This window comes from Watersipora subatra, chromosome 4 (assembly GCF_963576615.1).
Source record: "Watersipora subatra chromosome 4, tzWatSuba1.1, whole genome shotgun sequence".
NCBI lineage: Eukaryota > Metazoa > Bryozoa > Gymnolaemata > Cheilostomatida > Watersiporidae > Watersipora > Watersipora subatra.
Genome location: NC_088711.1, coordinates 34,023,884 through 34,048,215, shown reverse-complemented (window position 1 = coordinate 34,048,215; position 24,332 = coordinate 34,023,884). Strand labels below are relative to the sequence as shown.

Genomic DNA, 24,332 nt, shown 5'->3' with positions numbered 1-24,332 from the left:
TTTGGATCTTTCATTGTCCATATATACTTACTTAGTTCAGCGATATATCTTTTGCACTCATTTTTAAAAGTTAACATGTGATTGTAATAACACTAATTGCAATATATTTACAGAAGAATGGTTCATTTTGGCCAGCATCATGTACAGCATATGTGAGGTGAGTACCCAGTGAGCCTTTCTCGCTTGCGGAACTCGGACCTAGTCTGACCTATCAATTTTTATTGTGACGTATAATTAGTAAAACTCAAGTATTTTTATACAAAAACTAGCCGTGCCTCCCCGCGTTGCCCAGGTATTAACAATCAGCTTATAAACAATGAAAGTGATGAGAGCTGCCTACAACTTGCTATTAGCCTGGCATATTGCCAATGGAAAATGGTATTAAAAATCGACTTTTAAACAATGAGAAGTGATGAGAGTCGCCTACTACTTGCCCACCTATCACTATTAGCCTGGCACATTGCCAATGGAAAATTCCAGTAAGCTAGTTAAAGTGAAAGTAAACACAATTTACTGAAGAAGGCCAACATTTACCCTATTTGTTTTGTGTAATTTACTGCGTTTAACAAAATATAAATTATTTGTTACAGCAGATAAATATTCAGAATAATATTTTAAAAACAAAAAATGTCCGTGCATTCACATATAACTGAGTACAGAGTCTTTTTTCAGTCGCATATTTTGCGAAAATCGGATAAATAACGCCATTGCGAAAATGAGTGTGAAACGGACTCGCCACTGGGAACACTGAATCCTAGTAATTCATCAATTCACGAGACACGTAGCGTTTGACTTGAATCGTGATCTGATGTGAGGGGACATCGCACGTCTCTCGCAATTGTAATAATCCGGGAACAAGTGCACATTTAGAACACGTCTTTGACCGTCGTTGCTAATAGACGTATCGCTAAAATATTTCAAATTAAATTTATTTCTGTCGCTGTTCTATTACGTTCACAATACAATGGCTAAAAGACTCACAGCTAAAACAACCACTCCTTATAAAAGCTACCCAATTGATGACGAAGTTGAAGATGGGCAAAGATATAAATATATCAGTGATGAACTATTCAATGAGCGCAAGCGAAACAGACAGTCAGATTCATCATTGTCATGTTCAACAACGATTAGTATAGCAACGATCACTACTATTACTACCACTGCTTCAACTACAATTGCTTCGCCTACAACTACCTCCACTGACGTTTTACCAACTCCAGACAAATTTTGCAGGCGTGGCAATTGTTCTGACTTGCCGACAGCTATTGAAAAAGTATGTTGCTACACTGAAATTTGGCTAATACAAACTTTCAGGATGATCAGTATATTTCCGGTATAAATAGCTGCATCTTGCTGTCTAATTTACTACTACATCAGATATTGGGGAAAGTTGCCATACAACTCTCATGGTTCAAGCATCAAAGGTATCTTGGCTTCAGAGGGGATGCTCTTCTGTTTACTAACATGACTAATTTAAACTACAGACACCATGCTTATAGAAACTATATAGATTTCGTCTACGGGTACCTTGGATACCTTGGAAGAAGAAACCGGAAAGTTATTCCTTCATGCGTTGTTGCCTACATTCGCACAATGTGGCCTGATCCAAATGGGAGTTATGTAGCCTTCAAAAATGTGGAATCGGAAGATGAAGATCAGAATGACGCAGATGAAGTGGAGCTTTTTATTATGGATGAAGGCGATTAATGTAAGTTCAGTTGTGAGTTGAGCAAAATTTGGGTTTTATAAATCTTTCAACTGAATCTGACAGCAATGTTACTTAGCTGATCTTCATGACTTGTACAGTGAATAAGTGAATGTATGGTTTGAGGAATAATTATATTTCAATCATTTGACTTGCGCCATGACATAAAAACACCACATTTAACAGCTTACGTTACATAAATCTAAATCGTGCTATACAAAGAACTGCACAATATTTATAATTTGAATAGCCTGTTATATTAATTTTATCAAAAAATATTTCACGCAAAACTAGAGATTGAGTTTAACTTTTATGTAAATCTTGACCTATGCATTTCTTTCGCTGTGTTACCATCTGGTTTTATAAGATTTTTTAAAAGTTGAGCTGCTCTGTCCTGCAATTCAAATATTTGTATATTACACCATCATAGTAATTTTAGAATGTTGCACAGGCTGTGGAGGTTTTCTAATGAGGCTGTCGAGGTTTTCTAAAGCACCCGTGTGTTGACCATGGTTCAACAGACGCAATGTGTTTAGCAGTCTCGCTTGTCCTAACGCATCACAAAGGACTTTGTGCCCTGTACTTCCTGGAATTAACCATTTCACCTTTCTTTCCATTTCTCTGTAAACATCAAATTATTCGTTGTTATTTTTCAAGATATTATAAATCTGCAAAGTTTTTGTTTATTCAAATGTCAACCAGCTGCAGAATATTTAACCATTTGTACAATTTCTGTTTACTATTATGCAACAAATGACTACATATTCTTATATCACAAACCAAAGGCATTCTAAGTGATATATAAAATATTATAATACACATATCTCTGTGCTTTGATATTTCTGAATACATTATTAGATTCAGCATACAGCTTTCATGCCAACATTGGGTGTGAATAATATATTTTTTCATCACTCACGGATCAATTGGTTCATGAAAGCACTGGATGAACTTGTTGTGTCCTGGAAAGCTCCTGTGAATATTAGCGACATGGTTTGTATACTTGCATGGAATGATTGCTAAAAGTATAGAGGAAAAAATAAATGCCAACACAAACAATAACAAACTGAGGCCTAATTTAAATCTGCAATTTATTATTATATAACTAGATTGTAAAAATTAGGTTTTCTTTTGATGAAACAACGTTACAAAACAACGCAAATACTACAAATATAATCATGCGGGCTAATCGATTCAAGTGATCTGTAAAGCCTATATTAGTAATAGTAACATGAATCATGGATAATAATGAAATCCAAATTTTGTGATAATATTAGTCATATATTTTATGAACAGCTAGAGCATTTCTGACAATTCAGACCGAACAGAAAATTTAAATTCCCTTATAGTGGAGAAGCAGCCTACCATAAAGTGTTCAAAAAAAGTGATTTATTTTATATTAGGATGGATAATATGCTGAAATAATATTCTAGACCAGAGTTTTATGCTGATTCTGAATATCTAGTTTCTAAACCTCTAAACTAGCTACCAGACTAATTATAATGTATTACGTAATACAATAAATTAATAATATAACTTTTATAATTTACAAGTTCGACCAGTACAGAGCAGGACTGGGATACATCAAACTAATTCAAAATTTGTAGCTGATTTCAAATATCATATTATGAGATTTCAAAAATGCATGGATTTGATTTTATATTACATAATAATATAATTATGTAAGTTATATGCGTAACTTGAAGTATATGTATTAAATATGATTGTGAATACCACCCAATTCTATTTGTTTTTGGACCAGAATTTGGAGCTTATTTTGAGTATGTAATTGACAATTCTTTCAACTGGCCACAGCATTTTTTGTAATGTATTATGTAATACATGAATTTAATGATATAATTTCAAATTTCACCAGTTTATTATTTGGGGAAAGCAAAGAGGTTGCAACACATCAATCAAGATCAGAATTTGTAGTATATTTCAGATTTAATATTTATATCTTTCCAAGTTGCATAGATTTGAACTTATACACGATATTATATAATATAATGGATTACGTAATTTGTCTGTCTGTCGATCTGATGTAGCACCATGACTGTGTGTTATCTCCTACAAATCTACAAAAAGGAAAAATGAATGAAAAACTGTCACAGCTGTTTAAAGATTTGACCAAGATGTAAAATCTTTTTTTCTGTCTGGTATCAGGGAAAGGTATCATGAGTGGAAATGTTCTGCAAACTTTTTAAAGACATAATCTGATACTTGATGTATAATAACCTACCTTCACCAGCATTCTCATCAGAATCTGTACTCTCTTCTTTAACACCAGTTTTGTTTCCACAGTCCTTGCACTGACACATATCTGTACATTTGAGTCCAGCCTTATGGCACTGGCATTTATTGGATGAACATCATGTCTTACATCGACAAAACATGTCTTTCATCACATCAGAAGGCACTGGGTTCTCTGTCATCCATGTGATTTTGAGCTTGCCATTAGACAAAGTCCAGCCATGATTAGTGGGTAGGGGAGTATCAATATTGTTGGCTGCGCAGCTCTACGCCAAATGGCTGCTTGGTAACCAACTCTCATTACATGCAGCCTCAGTTCATCTTGGGTTGTAGGAAGGTTAGCTTGGGAAATTCTTGAGGGAGAGCAATAAACTAAATATCTTGCTTCATTGGCCTTTTCAGTTGTGTCAGTATTATAAAGCCTGCATATGAGTTTTTCTATAGAGTGCTGAGTATCATCACCTACCTCAAACTCCAAGCCCAAAGAGCTTAATACGTTGATGAACTCAGGATTTTGTTTGAGCAAATTCAGAAAGGATTTCTTTCCCTTTGAATGAAATGCGCTGGTACTATCACAACCGCTGAGTGCATGTAGACCCAGAAGTGCCTGACAGTAGGGCGGTGTTAGAATACCTGATACATTTCCAATGTGTATGTATCGCATTCATTCTTTCTTCCCACAGAAGTAGTACAATTGATCGGATGGAAGCTCATGTACGAAAAATATACAAATCATAAACACATCTGTATCTTGACACTTTATCATCCTCGTACAGTCCGATCCTTTGTCTTCCATGAGGGACTTTATATGTGCTATCATTCTTGTGTCAGCTTCCTCATGATCTGATGCTAGACTCACTATATTTCTATTACTAGTTTTCCCATCCATTTGATAACTGATCTTGTTGCACTTGGAAGAAAATGCTATGTATACATCAAGATCCTGTTTGATCTGTGCACTGCTCCACTCCTTACTTAAGAATGCCACCAAAGCTTCTTTGTTAGCACCCTCTGCCAGGAAGTCTGACCATTTTGGTACCATTTGATTTGGTTCAAAGATTGTCATCCTTTTAACTACCTTTCAATCCACTTCATATCAATTCCACTTCAAATACAATCCATTCTGTTGATTTGATGCTCGCCTCAGGATAGCTATCACAGACCAAATCCACCCGAGAAGAACCATATGATGTAGCGATTGATGCTAGCCTTTTCAATAGGACACTAGCAACTATTCTAAATGCTGCTGAGGGTTTAAAAGCTTGAATTTCAGCCATTCCATCAATGACCACAGCATCAAATTCTGAAAAGTTTTCAAATTTTGTGTAACCTGTTGGATGTGGTTCTAGCTTTTTCTCCAATGCTGTCATAAGGGTTGACTTAGCTGTCTTTATCATCAATCCATCCGCATTTGCTAGGCTTCCAGCTTACATTGCCAAGGGAATAAGAAAGTACTTTTCTAAGATCGATGTTCCTCTGCTGGCTGATTACAAGTAGACGATCAAAGATCCATTCTGTACACTGTAGACTTTTCTTACTAAAATTTTTTTTAGCACTTTGACTCAAAGCAAAACCTTTCAGTTTGTTTGCCTTTATTGGTGCATTAAATTCTACTTCTTGAGTTGTCATCCGTTTGGTAACAAAATCTTGAAACTGCTTTTTTCCGATCTCTCTTGCATTTTGTAAATCATAGGCAATGTCAGTTGAAGCCTCCACTCCACTGACGATAGAGACAAGGTTTTTACCTTTGTACTTGAATGGGTTGACCCGAGCTGATATGATTTCTTTGATGAGACATATTGTGTCTTCGTCGGCTTTCCATGCTGATTCTGACAAGCTGTGCTTGTCCGAGCTAGTGGAGTCCCAATTCTAGAAGCTTCTTTATTTCTGTGTGCATAGCTGTCCTTTGTGGATGAGCCATGGTCCATATCTGTGAAGCAAATATGTTTTTTGTGAATCCAATAAGACCTCCCTGTGATTTAGAATCATGATTGACGGCCTGTTCTATCGCCATATCACAGGCAACGCTGGAGAATGGGCGGTGATGCTCATATTGAAAAGTAGAATAACCACGGTGATCTGCCATTGCTTGGTAAATTAAGGGGTGAGTTTTTGCCAGCTGCGTCATCTCCATATAGTAAAGTGTGCCATACCTTGCATAGTTGGAGAGGTCGTATGCACAAAACCATGGCAAGAGTCATTGTAATTAGTTGACATGGAGGTTCCAATCAGATTCCCTTGTGGCTCGGACAAAACTTAGCAGCTGTGTCACCATTTCAATATACTCTACCCAGAATCTAAATGTGGGGTTGCCTATTGAAAAGGTGACTATAAAATCTTGGAATGCCTGATTCATGTCAGCGAGTTCAGATTGATTACATTCAGTGTGATTGAAAACAGCTATACTAACGTCCAAACTAAGAAAGTCAAGGGCACTAGAGGATTCAAGACTTTCAGCGAATTCATCCAACAATAGGTCATACAGTGCTTTCATGCAGAGTTTGTATGCCATGATGGACCTCTTGTAACTATGACCATTGATCACCCCTTTCAAGCTTCCTTCAGCGATACATTGCGATTCTGTGATTATTTTGGCCCACCCAGCATCACCATACCTTTTGCCTATCACACCAAGGAAAGCCATCACTCTGTGGAAATGTCCTAATCTAAGGACAAGTCTTAACATGGGAATGGGGTTGAGGGAATGAATAGTTTGTGCTTTACAATATATAGCTTGGTCAAACAGTACTACTGCAGTTTCTATGGGAAACTTTTTAGCTTCATCGATACTTTTCTGAAGAACCCTAACCAAGGTTTCACCACAATTTTCTACACAATAAAAGACACACTCCTCATCATCCATGCTTTTATAATTCTAAAATGTGAACACTTGACTCATAGCAGTAATTCCAAGCAGGAAAATGGAGATTTTCAGAAATTTTAGGAGTTGTCCTCTCTCAAAATAAAATCGTCCTAGAAATTCTAAATGTGACCAGTTATAGGTGTAGAAACTATATCATTAAACTCAGCATAAAACTCTGGTCAATAATCTGGTCTTACTTTATCCTCCATATTTATATAAATAAGAGTGAAAGATAGCTCTGGGCTGTTTTGCCACTATTATACTAACTTTTACTCGGTTAACCAAGTTTATTCAAGTCAATCAGGTTAACATCAAACGTAGCCTATGCAACTCAGCCTGAGTCTCATTGTCACCTAGTCATATCAAATCATTTCTTTGTACTAATGTACAGTACTACATATTTTGACTTATTATATTTATTAATTTATATTGTAAAATAACTTTGTTATTAATATTTATTTTAAATTCTTCAATGAATTACTTACGGTTGAGGTTTTCCTGGTTGACAATGTATGGTACAACACCATTAGGGAATGGAACCTCTCCCACTTTTAATCTTGTAGTTGTCCCAAATTGCTCCGAATCAAGCTGGCTCTTATGGAAGTGCCTAATGCACACGACCGCACTAGCGAAAAATTAAGTCGGCACGGTTTGCTTTAAACAGCCATAGTTTTGCTAAATTTGGTGACTGAGAGACAGGAACTCTAAAAAAGTTTATGCTACGACTTCTAGTGTCAGATTCACAACTAGCAAAGAGACTCTACCCATCGTAATTAACTGACTGTGGTTAAAAGAAAATAAAATGCGTTGAATTACTAACGAATAAGTAAAGAAATCTTTACCGGAAATGGCTTTATTAGGATTCACTGATGGTCCGACGTGAATGCACCAAAATATATTTTCAACTTTGAACTTGCTAAACTAGTAGAAATATCTGCTAAAATTTTGTTTTCTCGTTCAATTAACATAGTATCATGCATTACCAATCCTATAAAACTATGTTAAAATTGTGTGTTTACTTTCACTCTAATAAGCGCTAGGTTTCTAATGACGGTGAGCCATGACGTAAGCATTGCTAAGCTATTCTAATAATAGCTATAGCTGGAGAGACACACATGCACAAATATATGTACTTTGAGAAATATATATATATTTGTATATATATATAAATATACTTTAGAAGCATTCATGATTCTTAGCAAGTCCTAAAATAAAAGCTAATGAAGTCAAAAATGTAATTTTAATTGAGAATGGTACTAGGTTGATCTTGCTAATATAATATAGCCCCAACACGCTTTATCACATTTAGTTATAATACTGAACAAAATAAATGAAAGCTTAGTTCCTACTCGTCAAGGCATGATGAGGCCCACATGAGCAGTAGCACTGCAGCTAGTCAAGGCACTGGGCCCACCCACATGAGCAGTAGCACTGCAGCTAGTCAAGGCACTGGGCCCACAGGAGTTGGCAAACATAAACAGCAGGTCCGGATCTATCTAGTCTTAAACATAAACTCTAAAACTAGTGAATGCAAAGGTTTTGCGTAAGTCTAATGGAAGACTGTTCCATTGTGATGGTACTCTGTATCCGATTGTTTTTTACCTGAAGCAGTATAAAATAATGGTAAAAGTAGATTGGTCTAAAAATCTGGTGTTATAGTGTAAATCTTTCATGGTTTCGTCATCACTTGAATAAAATTTTGAATGCGCTATCAAAAGAATTTTATACTGATAAAGTTTATTAACAAGCAACACAGACAGCTGAACAAACAGGGACCGAGATGAAATTAGTGGTGGTTTATTGAATATTATGCGCATTAGACGTTTTTGTGATATTAGTAGTTTTTGTTAAATAACAAAATGAAGCATTTCCCCACAACTCCAGAGAGTAACTAATTTTTGAATTAATAAACGCGTTGTATAGTAGTTTCATATTACTTTTGGGTAAAAAGTTAAAACATCTACTAATCAGGCCTGACATAAATCCTATCTACTTATTCAGCTTATTGATGTGTGTATCCCATATCAGGTGACTGTCCTTATTGATGTGTGTATCCCATATCAGGTGGCTGTCCTTATTGATGTGTGTATCCCATATCAGGTGACTGTCCTTATTGATGTGTGTATCCCATATCGGGTGACTGTCCTTATTGATGTGTGTATCCCATATCGGGTGACTGTCCTTATTGATGTGTGTATCCCATATCAGGTGACTGTCCTTATTGATGTGTGTATCCCATATCGGGTGACTGTCCTTATTGATGTGTGTATCCCATATCAGGTGACTGTCCTTATTGATGTGTGTATCCCATATCAGGTGACTGTCCTTATTGATGTGTGTATCCCATATCGGGTGACTGTCCTTATTGATGTGTGTATCCCATATCAGGTGACTGTCCTTATTGATGTGTTTATCCCATATCGGGTGACTGTCCTTATTGATGTGTGTATCCCATATCAGGTGACTGTCCTTATTGATGTGTGTATCCCATATCAGGTGGCTGTCCTTATTGATGTGTGTATCCCATATCGGGTGACTGTCCTTATTGATGTGTGTATCCCATATCAGGTGACTGTCCTTATTGATGTGTGTATCCCATATCAGGTGACTGTCCTTATTGATGTGTGTATCCCATATCGGGTGACTGTCCTTATTGATGTGTGTATCCCATATCAGGTGACTGTCCTTATTGATGTGTGTATCCCATATCAGGTGATATCCTTATTGATGTGTGTATCCCATATCTGGTGACTGTCCTTATTGATGTGTGTATCCCATATCCGGTGACTGTCCTTATTGATGTGTGTATTCCATATCAGGGGACTGTCCTTATTGATGTGTGTATTCCATATCAGGTGACTGTCCTTATTGATGTGTGTATCCCATATCAGGTGACTGTCCTTATTGATGTGTGTATCCCATATCTGGTGACTGTCCTTATTGATGTGTGTATTCCATATCAGGTGACTGTCCTTATTGATGTGTGTATTCCATATCAGGTGACTGTCCTTATTGATGTGTGTATCCCATATCAGGTGACTGTCCTTATTGATGTGTGTATCCCATATCAGGTGACTGTCCTTATTGATGTGTTCATCCCATATCTGGTGACTGTCCTTATTGATCTGTGTATCCCATATCTGGTGACTGTCCTTATTGATGTGTGTATCCCATATCAGGTGACTGTCCTTATTGATGTGTGTATTCCATATCTGGTGACTGTCCTTATTGATGTGTGTATTCCATATCAGGTGACTGTCCTTATTGATGTGTGTATTCCATATCAGGTGACTGTCCTTATTGATGTGTGTATCCCATATCAGGTGACTGTCCTTATTGATGTGTGTATCCCATATCAGGTGTCCAAATGAGTTCTTAAGAATCTAATCGAAGATGTCTCCTTTAACTCCGAATCAAATAATTTTATTGATTTTTCAAATTTAATTTTCTTCTGATGATTTCTCATTACAATGTACATTGTTTTGTCCATGTTTACGGTTAATTTATTTTTATTACACCACATGTTCAATTATTTTAAGTTCATTATTAACTATATCAATGTCATTATTAAAATTCAAATTAAAATATTATTCAAATTGTTAGACTCAAAAATAAATTTGTATCGTCAGCATATAGAATGAGTTTTAAATTGTTAGCAGATAACCCAAGATCATTAATATATATTAAGAAAAAGGTTGGACCCAGGATAGAACCTTGAGGAACGCCGCAATTTATACTTGAAAGGCTAGATTTATAGTTTTCTATAAAGATTACCTGTTTTCCAAGGTTACGTGTAGCCAAGGTTCCACTTGTGTAGCCAAGGTTTCACTTGTGTAGCCAAAGTTTCACTTGTGTAGCCAAGGTTCCACTTGTGTAGCCAAGGTTTCACTTGTGTAGCCAAAGTTTCACTTGTGTAGCAAAGGTTCCACTTGTGTAGCCAAGGTTTCACTTGTGTAGCCAAGGTTCCACTGTTGATTACTAGCAGTATATAAACAAAGGTTGCTGTAAGTGCTGCTTCTGTATTGCATGCTATTCAAATGTTTCATTTCCCTCACCAGCCGAGCATTGAGTACATTATATTATTGTAAATCATACGTCCATTGTTGAATGTGAGGCTTGTATTTCTGAACCGGTGTAAATCGTTAGGTCTGAAGTATATACTGGTGTAGAAAAGACGTTCCGTAAATCCTCGTCTATAAGCCACACTGTGAACCTGAAACTTTGTTTTAAAGTTTGAGGTGCTTGAAAACTTGTTTAAAAACTTATACCTGCAGTCTAAAAGTTATACTCATAGACTTCTCACTACGTTTGGGGTTAAGGTAACTTTCAGAATGCCCCAATGCTAAAAATAATTTATTCAGCAATAAGATGGTAGGAAATATCCAACCCTTGCACTGACATAATGAGGTCACTAGTCATGGTCACTGTCATGTGACACTGTCATGCGACATATCCAGGATTTAATTCCATTCGTTGGGTTGCTTTTCGTTAATTCAAAAACTGTGGCAGCATATCGGTTGGTAGTTTCCAAAGCTACGTTCACAACCTTCAATTTAAATGGGTTACAAAATGTGCTGACTGATTTGATACTCATTCGCTGTGGTTTGCCTAACACTTACTCATTGGTTGATTGCCATTTCGCCTGCCAATTTGTGCGTGTGACAGCGAACAGAGATGGCAGGTTTGGCGAATGAATCACAGGCTAAGTTAAATCAAGTGTGTTTAATAAATGGAAACATGGCTCATAGCAGCTTATACATGCTGTATATCTGTAACTCATACATGAGGATTTACGGTACATTGTTAGGTGTACTTTAATTGGTGCAAAGCGTATACATTTGTGTAGATGGCTTGTCTGATTTGAAGTACACTATATACTGTTGTGTACAAGACATACATTGTTTAATGCATTATACAGCCGGTTGGATGTTATTACTATGTTATAGCAGGAGAAATGAGATTTCTTACATATCAAAGCTTGTATTTACATAAATGTGAACAAAGTGAACATACCGATTATGAGAACTAACCATGCTGATACCGACATTGTCATGAATGTAAAACACTCTATATTGTTTCTATTCCCACGTTCAAACACGAGCAAAGCGATTGTTTGGGAGATTTATGATTAATGCATGTGTACACACAACTCACGAAAATCATTCATCAACGGCCATCGCAGACCCTTGTACCGACATCTCATCAACAAATTTAACCATTTTTCAATTGATTCGTTTAAGTATAATAACGATACCAAACACATATAAACCTTTTTAAATATGTTACCAAGTCTTTATTATTTGTAGAAAATTTCCTAAACCTTACCCATCTGATTGGATTATACATAAATAGACAGATCAATTCGGCCTAAAATCGTTGCTAAAACTTGACAAGCCTTATTTTTATCAAAATTAAGACCGGTGAACGAAACGCCGAGCGACAGAGAATAGACCAGTCTATAGCATGGTCCAATTGCCGAAGGTTTCTGTAATTAACGTAGAAGTACTGGAAAGTTATCGTTTCTGTTTTGCCGATTTGAAAGTAACTGACATTTTGGACACTTAGGAGTACTTTGGTATTCCAACTGATGTCCAAAGCAGTGAAAGTAAAGGAAATGACGATGATTTTTTTTAATGATTCTTATGGCATTATTACAATAATTAATTACTAGAAATTTTACTGTCATACAGCCCGCGACCAAAGTGATATTGGAAAAAAGAAAGAGTACTGATGGTTGAGAAATGCAATATTAGCAGTCAAATGGCACTGCAGTGCAATAGGATAACTGCAATGGTAGCTGTAATGTACTGGGTGTGGGTGTTATTATATACAACAAACAGCAATAATGAAAGGAAAAGATTATACACTGTATGTTTATATCTCTCCTCCTGCAATAGGAGAAATGCAATATTGGCCAATATTAGAAGTAAAATGCACTGATATTATTAGAATAACCAATATTATTAATATAGTAATAATATAAAACCAATGCACAAGTTTGTTTACATTTCAAAACGTCATAGCTAACAATATCAAGAAGTGATATTTATATAGATTTTTAGAAAATCTATTTAAAAAAGTGTTTGCTCATGACAAACATCAATAATAAAAAGAAAAGATTATATGTTTATATCTCTCCCCCTGCAATAGGAGAAATGCAATATTAGAAGTAAAAGGCACTGATATTATTAGAATAACCAATATTATTAATATAGGCCCTAGTAATACAGTAATACCGGTAATAGAAAACCGATGAAAAATTTTGTTTACATTTAAAAACGTCATAGCTAACAATATCAAAAAGTATCAAAAAGAATATCACAAACTTAGTAATAGTAATACAGTAATAATAGAAAACCAATGCACAATTTTGTTTACATTTCAAAACGTCATAGCTAACAATATTAAGAAGTATCAAGAAGAATATCCAAACTTATAATTAAATATCGTAATCTCATAAGAATCGTTAGAAAAAAATATCATCATCATTTCCTTTACTCACACTGCGTTGGACATCAGTTAGAATACCAAAGTACTCAAATGTGTCTAAATTGTCAGATACTTTGAAATCAGCAAAAATGAAACGATTTCAGTACTCCTACGTTAATTACAGAAGCCTTCGACAATGCTATAGACTGGTGAAATGTGCACGTTTTTTTGTGTGAAATGCGCACGACTTAATCGTTCTATTCCCTGTCACTCGGCGTTTCAATTTCGGGTCTTAACTTTGAAAAAAGTGAGGCTTAGCAAGTTTTAATAACGATTTTCGTCCAAATAAATCTGTCTATTTGTGTATAATCCGATCGGATGGATAAGTTTTAAGATAATGCCGACGGTTTACAAAGACTTGGTAACATATTTAAATAGGTTTGCATGTGTTTTGTATCGTTATTAAACTTTAACGACTCTACAAAACGATGGTTAAATTTGTTGATGAAATTTTGATACAAGGGTTTGTTTCATTGTTGATGAATAATTTTCGTAAGTTGTGTGCACATGCATATATCATAAAAACTCCCAAACTTTGCATCCGTTCGTTTGGTCGTGGGATAAGAATAATTATTCGATTTTATAAGATTTAATTATAAGAATAAGCATTCGAATTTACAAGATCGAGGTATTGTAAAGGTTTTGTGTGACCTTCACTTTCCTCCACTAGTACAAGACTCGGTGCATGAGTTTACACATATATATCTGCTTAGTTCATAAGTTGTACAAGAATGATCAAGTAACAGGCAATGATCAGGCCCATAACAGCGCTGATCTTCTACACAACTGTTCGAGCTTATATAGCTAGTAAGCTCCGCCTCCGTTCTACTTGGCTGGACCCGGCCCGGCTCGGTCTTGACTCGGCACGGCTCTGGCTTGGCTAAACTCTGATCTCGTCATTCTGCCTGACTGAGCACAGCCTGGCTCGGCTTAGCTCAACTCTAGGCTCAGCTCTCAGTGGATCACACTCCACAACACTCTTCCCTCCATTGGTGACCACAGTCTCCAATCTAGACCTTGGGAGAGAGCTTATGGTAGTTACTCGGCAGACCTCCTCTCCTGTCAGGGTTCTGTCCAGGTCCTCGTCATCTGCTTCAGAGACAGCTTCTCCGGGGCAGCTTGTGCTGGCCTCGGCAGTCGCCTCCTTCCACTCCTGATCTCCCTTGGGTGCTGCTACGCCTACCGGCTCCGGTGCACCCATTGCTTCCTCAGCTTCTTTCAAGCTAGTGGTGACCAAAGTCAATGAATCCTGTAGCGAGGTGTTACCTTCCCTGTCCATCTTCTCGAGTGCTCTAACGTCGTCTAGGGAAAATGAGTGTTATAAAAGATAAGCTTTGGTCGCCTCCGTGAGGACCGTTTTGCTGCCTTCCTGTTCAACCAATGGGCCGTTTTCCATGGAGTAACATACCCCATCTCCGTACCGTTCTGGCTTCCTGGTGGTCCGGGCCGGTCTTGGATTGTGCCGGACCGGAGTTGATTGGATTGCGGGGTTGATAGGATCTGGTGTTGTAGTCTACTCGATCTCCACCGAGCTTGCTTCAGGTTCTCCCAGAACCTTTTTCCGTGTGGCCGGATTGATTTCCTCTGAACTCGGAGGGCATCTTTGGCTTTCTCCTTCCTCTGGTCCGGCCGGATTTTCTCCCAGAGTTATCTCCTACCCTCGTTTTTTTGCAGCCTCTAGCAGCAACCTTTCCCAGCTGAGGGGCAGCATTATGGGTACAGGGTCTATTCTGACCTCCTTCTGCCTCCTCTCCGGCCTGCTGGGTCGAGCTCCTTTCATGTTAGGACCTCTCCTTGGCTCCAGGGTGGCCGGGGCTTGCCTCAACCTTTCTGGGCAAGCATGATAAGGTTTCAGCCTTCCTTCGTTCTAAATGGAAGACTGGCCCTGTCGTTCCACCAGACCAGATATGTGTGGTTCTCCCAGGCCTTGATAAGAATAATTATTCGATTTTATAAGATTTAATTATAAGAATAAGCATTCGAATTTACAAGATCGAGGTATTGTAAAGGTTTTGTGCAACCTTCACTTTCCTCCACTAGTACAAGACTCAGTGCATGAGTTTATACATATATTTCTGCTTAGTTCATAAGTTGTACAAGAATGATCAAGTAACAGGCAATGATCAGGCCCAGAACAGCTCTGATCTTCTACACAAATGTTCGAGCTTATATAGCTAGTAAGCTCCGCCTCCGTTCTACTTGGCTGGATCCAGCTCGGCTGGATGGCTCTGGCTTGGCTAAACTCTCACCTCGTCATTCTGCCTGACTGAGCACAGCCCGGCTCGGCTTAGCTCAGCCCTAGGCTCAGCTCTCAGTGGATCACATTCCACAACATTATATAGTGACCGATGTTGGGCAATATGTTACTGCTATTAGTTTTTCTAAATAGTTTTGTTAAATAGATTTTCTAAAATCTAGATAAATATCACAACTTCTTGATATTGTTAGCTATGACGTTTTGAGATGTAAACAAAATTGTACATTGGTTTTCTATTATTACAGTATTACAAAATTAATAATATTGGTTATTCTAATAATATCAGTGCATTTTACTTCTAATATTGCATTTCTCCTATTGCAGGGGAGAGATATAAACACATAATCTTTTCCTTTCATTATTGCTGTTTGTTGTACATAATAATACCCAGTACATTACAGCTACCATTGCAGTTATCCTACCGCAGCTACCTATTGCACTGCAGTGCCATTTGACTGCTAATATTGCATTTCTCAACCATCAGTACCCTTTCTTCTTTCCAATATCACTTTGGTCATGGGCTGTATGACAGGGGAATTTCTAGTATTTATTATGTTGCCTTTATTAATTTTAGGCAGCCGGAAAAAGTGAATGTTTGTCTGAAAAGTTTACCATTATTTCCGGACACACGGCATGCTTGCCTATGTCTGCTGATGCTGACAAACAGGACAGAGGTGTGAGAGTTAATATAGAGTTATTCTAATAGACATATAATTTCTATAAATCACATTACTAACTTAGGTCTGATTAAACTTTTATTACACAGTATTTTAATTTATATTCATTTATAACAGCATTTAAAGAAATTTATCTTTGTAGATATAGATTTTGGAGGTTTTTAGACACTATAATTGTATATAAATGGTGATAGCTAGGATTAAAACTAAAAATCTCTGTATCGCAAGAGCTCATGTTCAGCATCAAAACCATTCTCCACACCTATCTAGCTGCAGCTGCTTTTGTTTACCTCCTTGACACCCTTATATTTGCCTGTAACGAGCTACAGTGGTGCTGGAGCTCTTATGACTTGTGAGGTAATTTAACACTTGTCCATAGTTGGCAGATTTCAGAGTCAACATGAACAGATGTTCAGAGTAATTTCGAAATAAGTTTAATAACCTTTATGAGACTAGAGAACTGTACGGCGATTTGGCCTTTCAATATCAAACACTGAAGCAATAAGTTGATAACTACAGTTATTAAATTGTTAAAATGATCTATAGTAACGTAATAAAAATTTAATTAAAAATATTGTCATAATCAAGGCTGTCATCTACCCGGCAATGTTTTGCGTAACCAATATCTGTTGCTAACATTTACGTTGTGACAGAGTGGAATGTTACAAAGATACTGTGAATATTGATAAGTTCTTTCATTTCATGTCATTAATTGGTATTAAAACAATTATTATTGATATTAATAATAAATCTTTTAATTATTATTATTCTATGCTATTATTAATAAAGTGTTAAATAATTTCTAACCATTTAGCCTAACAGTGCCAATTCTTGGATCAAAGCCAAAAAACTTCACAAAGTGAAACAAGTTTACCCAGTACAATAGATGTAGGCCATAGATATAATAAAGTTTATTATATCTATGATGTAGGCTCATCATAAACACGTAGACACTTATCTTTGTAAGTGGCCCGTCACTTACTCTACCATGAATAAAACCCGTCAGCCGTGCTATCCGATGATGGCACAGGTTTGCTGCCAAGCTGCTAGAGATACAATGTTCAGATCCTTGTGTAGACATTTTTGTAGACTTCGATTTTATGCTGCTGCTTTATTCGCGTGACCGAGTAAAGAGCCGCTCATGTAAAGAGGGCAGTAACATACAGGAGACAAAGAGAATAACAATGCTGCAAGAGAAATGTTAGTTATCCTATCTCAACACTAGTTATATCACCACTTCAATGCATGAAGAGCTGTTTACCCTAGGTTTGAGTGTTTATCCATTATAACTACGTGTACACCTATAAATATATATACTTGTATATAATATTGTATTCATCTGTTTATATACATCTCAAAGTTTGTCTGTCGTCGTCTGTTCCGTTATAGCTGGTAAAGTTTTAGCAATGGAAAATCACCTTTAGAAAATCGCCTTCGTCCTGGATTGACACTCAGACATTCAAATCGCAAGTCTACTAACGTAGCTACTAACACGCTCACGTAACCACAAGGCTAGGCCGTTTTCATCATTTTCATCACTCTTACTATATATTGTATATCCTTTTCGTGATTGCATATGCTAAATTGCTAAATTAATAATATAATTAATTACTTATTAATTAATAAGTAATATTATCAATTAATAGTATCTATACCTAAACTTAGTAGCTTCGAGCCTTCTTGTATAAATTTGTGTTTTTGCATTTGTGACACCAGATGGTACTACCTTATTTTTTATTGGTTGTTTTTTATGGTCCCATGTGTAAAACATTTTTTCTATAAAATGATTATGGACTGCCCAATAAAAGTATATATATAAATATTATTAAGTATTATTATTATCTTTGTGATTAAATGAATTGTCGACCAAATTCCCTCAGCAAAGTTTTAACAGACATACTAACCTGTTGTGTATCTGTGTTGCCCTAAAAGACCAAACTATGGGCATGATTGCCTTTATCTCAAGCATTTACAAGGATAAGACCAAACAGCTAACATGAGACACTGTTATAAGATCATACAGAATAGTAAAGTCACAGTGCTCTTTGTGTTTCAGGTGTTAGCAAAGTGGAGGCAACTTCCATTACAGAGCTACATAATCTACTAAGAGCAAGCATAAAGAACGCCACAGATATGCAAGTTATGGTAGGTGGAGACAATTTCTTTCATATCTTACCACTAAATATTGCTTAGATTTTATACTTAATCCTTTTAATGATATTTGGAGCAAAGGTGTAAAGAATCAGTTGGACTATGATACGAATAATGAGAGAGCGGTATTTAAATGACACGGAAGACAGGGTGCTTTGAGCATGCTTCAATGCTTTGTGCAAATCGATGAGCTCATTTTTGACATTTTCGTTTACTACTGTCCAACAAGTTTCAGGAAAGAACGTTCCAATTATTATATACAAGCGTGTCGGCTGCAAATTTTGTTGTCTGAGTGATTGTAAGGAAATTGCCATATCTCATTTATATGCCGTATTGTTCTATGTGACCATAGAATTATTTCCCCCTAGAGTGATAACTATGCCTTCAACAACACGAGCGTTTCCGGTGCCAACAAGGAGCGTTTAGGCCACGCCCCTTTTTTATGCTAGTCAATCGTGGTGATTGACAAAACAATAACATCAGCCATGAGAATGATCATGAATTTCCACAGTTAAGATAGTAATTATTGCTCATATTAAAGAAATGATGATTATAGTTTATTACTCTAATATATGCTTATTATTTAAAGCAATTCAATACCTACATGCCTTGCAAAGTCACTGAATATATAGTGTTAAGTAAGTGAGTTAATGCAATCAGTTACTCCAATGATATACAGCCCCCACCCATGGGGGGCTGTATATCATTGGTTACTCATAGATAAGATAGATAGTCATACTGGGGTTGTAATACATTGGTGTGGTGGGAAGCTAATCGACTGCCATCAACTGAAAGCATTGACATTGTATGGTGATAGAGTGATTCATTGACACCACAGTTCACAAACAGCCCTTGCATGTAATATTAGATTTCAATACATATCAATCAAATACATAGACTAGCTTGAAGCAAAGATGTCCACTAGTTAGTGGTCATCTTTGCTTGCTGTAAGCAAGCAAAAAGTTTGAAAGTTAGAGTGGCAAATGTTGTAGTTTGAAAAAGCTTGAAAACATTTACAATTGTTTTTATTTTCTCTCTTCTCTTAATTTATTTCAATTACACAAAACACTTTTCTCATAATATGTAGTTTGAAAGTTAAAGTGGCAAATGTTGTTATATGTTAAATAAAAATAAGTTATAGTTAATTATACTAAATTATAATTATATAAAAATAAACTAGACTTTTTTATTACCATATTTATTAAATAATTTTTCATTGTAATCATAGCTAAACAGATTATATTTAGCCATTATTTGCTAATTATTTTACATTTAAACACATTTACAGTTTTATTTTTTTCCTAATTTATTTCAACAAAACACTTCTTTCATGATATGAAATTTAAAAGTTGTAGTTGTTTGAAAAAGCTTGAAAACCTTTACAGTTGTTTTCTTTTTCTTCTTAATTCATTTGAACTGCTCAAAAATATTTTCTCATTATATGAAGTTTAAAAGTTAGAATGGTAAATGTTATATAAAAATAAATTTTCTGTTCAAAGACTTTTTTATTACTCGGGCAACTCGGGTAGTACAGCTCATGGTTGATGGCAGTCGATTAGCTTCCCATCACACTAATGTAATACAACCCCAGTATGACTATCTATCTCATCCATGAGTAACTGATTGCATTAACTCACTTACTTAACACTATCTATTCAGTGCCTTTCCAAGTCATGTAGGTATGAGGGATTACGTGTATGTCACAATTTCCATTTCCATAATTCATTTCCATATTATTTCCATTTCCATAACATTTCCCTACTTCTTTTCCATATTATTTTCATTTCCATAATTCATTTCCATATTATTTCCATTTCCATAACATTTCCCTACTTCATTTCCATATTATTTTCATTTCCATAATTTCTTTCCATATTATTTCCATTTCCATAACATTTCCATAACTCATTTCCATATTATTTCCATTTTCATAGCATTTCCCTACTTCATTTCCATAACATTTCTATAATTCATTTCCATATTATTTTCATTTCCATAGCATTTCCCTACTTCATTTCCATAACATTTCCATAATTCATTTCCATATTATTTCCATTCTCATAACATTTCCCTACTTCATTTCCATAGTATTTCCATAACATTTCCATAACATTTCTATAATTCATTTCCATATTATTTCCATTTTTATAGCATTTCCATAATTCATTTTCATATTATTTCCATTTCCATACCATTTCCATATTTCTAAAACAAAATTTCCAAATCCATCTCCCTAAAATTATGGAAATGTTTATGTTTATGGAAATGGATATAGAAAAGTAAACATTTCCATAATATGTTTAGCGATCCCACTAGGTATTGAATTGCTTTAAATAATAAGCATATATTAGAGTAATAAACTATAATCATCATTTCTTTAATATGAGCATTAATTACTATGTTAACTGGAAATTCACGATCCTTGTTTAACCCTTCTCATGGCTGATGTTATTAATCTAGTCAATCACTACGACTGACTAGCACAAAAAAGGGGCGTGGCCTAAACGCTCCTTGTTGGCACCGAAAACGCTCGTGTAGTTATCACTCTAGGGGGAGATAACTCTATGTATGTGACATAGACCATTATGGCATATAAATGAGATATAGCAATTATCATTGTCATATGATATTCTCCAATATATCATATGACATATGTGACGTGTCGTTTTGTCATATGTCATACAATTTTAACTGTTGCGCTGTTACATGTCATGTGTCATATATATCTTTTGTCATATACCATATGACATCTAATATTGTCAAATGATATACTATGTCAGTGGTCATATTGTTACCTGTCATTTGTTCTTTGTCATATTGTCATCTTTTCATTTTTCATAGATAAGGTTTGAAATTACTAGAATTACAGGTTTAGTTCATTGCCTTGAACAGGCCCATATGATTCATTTAGGAAAAAACTTATCAAAAGAGTTTGGATTAATGTAAGAATGAGTTGTGGTCAAACAAGAGAGTTTCTTGCACACTGTTGCTTAGGAATATAAACTTTAACACAATGATAATTGATGTTTTGGTTGACAACTGCAGGCCTGGGATGAAGAGCTCTCTGCAATAGCTCAAAGATGGGCGGATAATTGCGACATAAAGCATGATTCTGGTGATCAACGATCGATTCCAGGAAGGTCTGACATACTGTGGTTTCACACATAATCCTATCGTAATTTAGTCTTACCTTGGTTAATTTAAATAGCCAATAATAACAATAGAAATTCCCCTGTCATACAGCCCACGACCAAAGTGATATTGGAAAAAAGAAAGGGTACTGCTGGTTTTTGAAAAAGTAGTTACAAAAGGTCAGAATTCTACAAAAGTAGAATTCTTTAGTTAAATGTTGTAGGCTTTGCCTACAACATCTACTAAAGAATTCTCTGAATCAGATGAGTTGTTGTTATTATTTTGATTAGCGTGTTGTTGAACATTAGCATTTGATGTTGATGGTTGCTGTGAGGACCTTCTATTTCTCTTCCTGTGTAATAATTGGGAGACACTTGGATGGCCACTGTGACGATGTGGTGTTCTGGGAGGTTGTATGTCCATGGTAGTTGTCAAATTGTTTTGAATTAAAATTCAAAATGTCAATTATTCAAAACAAATGGTTGTATAAAAATCAGACTTAATCTACTACTATCTCAAACCTAGGTTTTGCAACAATAAAATAAATATTAATTCAAGCTGTAGGCCTAACCTACTGTACGTAATTTAACTAACAACAGCAATAATGAAATATGTTTATTATATCTCTGAAATACATTATTAAAAGTAAAATGGCAAGCTGTCATGTAATATACGCAGTTTTAAAATTGTGTTGGAAAGTTGAAAGTTGGTTGTGTTGAATGTCGAATGGTTTTGACAGCGATTTGTAACAGGAAGCAAGCATTAGCATTAACGCGTCTGGAAGTTTTCTGCAAACTGGAGTAAAATAAAGAAATATTCTTGTCACAAAGGGGCATTTTAGTTTGGCCCTAACTAGTAGATAAGATGTAAAGAATTCTGGCTCTTGTTCTAGATAATTTAATGAAACCTTCGGTAATTGGACAAAAAACAGGGGCTGATAAACTGTGTACCACATTTTCGTACCAGTAAATCGGTTTACGCTCAAACGGTCTACGTTAATTAAAGAAAACTTCGGCAATTAGACAATGCAATCATTATATACTTCGATGTTGTAAATTCTAATGATTATTCTTATAATTAAATATTATAATAATATTTTTATAAAATCAAATAATTAATTCGAATAATAAAATCGGCAAAAAAGAAACAATCACTTTTTAGTACTTCGAAGTTAATTACAGAAACCTTCGGCAATTGAACAATTCTATAGACTGGTTAAATGTGCACGTTTTTCTCGTGAAATTTGGACGACTTAATGGTTATACTATCTGTCACACGGCCTTATTGGCGTTTTGTTAACCGGTCTTAATTTTTATTAAAAAAGGCTTCTTAAGTTTCTATTTCGATTTTAGGCTGAATTAATCTGTCTATTTATGTATCATCCGATCAGATGGGTTAGTTTTAGGTGATTGCGGCAACCTTTCAAAGACTTGGTAATATATTTAAATATGTTTATATGTGTTATGTATCATTATTATACTTGAACGACTCTACACAAAAATGGTTTAATTTGTTGAATGGACTTCGGGAAAGTTTTCGGGAGTTGTGTGCCCATGGGCATTTATCATAAATCTACTAAACAATCGCTTTGCTCGTGTTTGGTCGTGGGATGATAACTAATGAAGAGAAATATGAAAAAGTGACTTAAAAGAGTAATGATAACTGCGAGAAAGAGAGAAAAACATAATAATAACGGATAATAGCAGCGCTCTGGTTAGCTCTGCTGAGGGTGATCCTTTCTCTCATTCAAGTTTTAAATGTTTTACAATTTTATCTATTTGACAAATTAAATTTACTCATGTTGATACTTAAGCATTCATGATGATTGCAAATATTAATTGAACTTTTGCTTACATTTAACATCGTCACAGCAAAAGTAGGAACCATATAAATTCATAGATCAACAAAAAAGAACTACTTATACATGTAGTAAAGATGATAAAGTATTAACTGAAAACAAGCTTGGCAGGCTTTTCAAGTCAAACTTCCACAGGAAATTATTGATAAAAGAATAATTATTGTAAATGAATTTTTAAATCTCTCATAATAATGGAGACAATATAAATATTAAAATAAGTGAAATAAATTTGATTACTTTAAATGCATCTAAAATTGATGCAAACCCAACTTGCGGCAGCAATAATGAGGACAAGCATCTACAGACGTATGAACTGCTGCCACCATGAACTGAAACTATTAGGAGGTTGTGGATTCAAGACTCCCAAGGCCCATGTCTAGCTAATATAAATACTAAAGAAAGTTGATCTTACTGTAAACATCATAAGCCTCATATAACACATCCCATAACTCATGCTCCATAAGACATCTCCCATAATTCATGCTCCATAAGGCATATCCCATAATTCATGTTCCGTAAGACATATCCCATAATTCATGCTCCATAAGACACATCTCATAATTCATGCTCCATAAGACATCTCCCATAGTTCATGCTCCATTATACACATCCCATAATTCATGCTCCATAAGACATCTCCCATAATTCATGCTCCATAAGACATATCCCATAATTCATTCTCTATAAGACATATCCCATAATTCATGCTCCATAAGACATATCCCATAATTCATGCTCCATAAGACATATCCCATAATTCATGTTATAAAAGACACATCCCATTATTCATTCCCATAAGACACATCCCATAACTCATGCCCCATAAGACATATCCCATAATTCATGCTCCATAAGACATATCCCATAATTCATGTTATAAAAGACACATCCCATAACTCATTCCCATAAGACACATCCCATAACTCATGCCCAATAAGACATATCCC

At 35.5% G+C, this 24,332-nt stretch overlaps 1 protein-coding gene across 1 annotated transcript; it reads left to right on the top strand.

Moving 5' to 3' along the window:
- The first annotated feature begins 8,194 nt into the window (after positions 1–8,194).
- LOC137394172 (uncharacterized) lies at positions 8,195–10,192 on the top strand. Its single transcript, XM_068080891.1, has 3 exons — positions 8,195–8,305; positions 8,850–9,533; positions 9,641–10,192. Exons 1-3 carry the CDS (start codon positions 8,195–8,197, stop codon positions 10,190–10,192), a joined length of 1,347 nt encoding a protein of 448 aa, XP_067936992.1.
- Positions 10,193–24,332: the final 14,140 nt, after the last annotated feature.

What these genes read in the sequence shown, in the direction of transcription:
- LOC137394172 (XM_068080891.1), top strand. Translation starts at nt 8,195, where the DNA reads ATGAGCAGTAGCACTGCAGCTAGTCAAGGCACTGGGCCCACCCACATG. An exon ending in TTGGCAAACATAAACAGCAG is followed by an intron (nt 8,306 to 8,849) that starts GTCCGGATCTAT and finishes ATCCCATATCAG; the next exon opens with GTGACTGTCCTTATTGATGT. An exon ending in ATGTGTGTATCCCATATCAG is followed by an intron (nt 9,534 to 9,640) that starts GTGATATCCTTA and finishes ATTCCATATCAG; the next exon opens with GGGACTGTCCTTATTGATGT.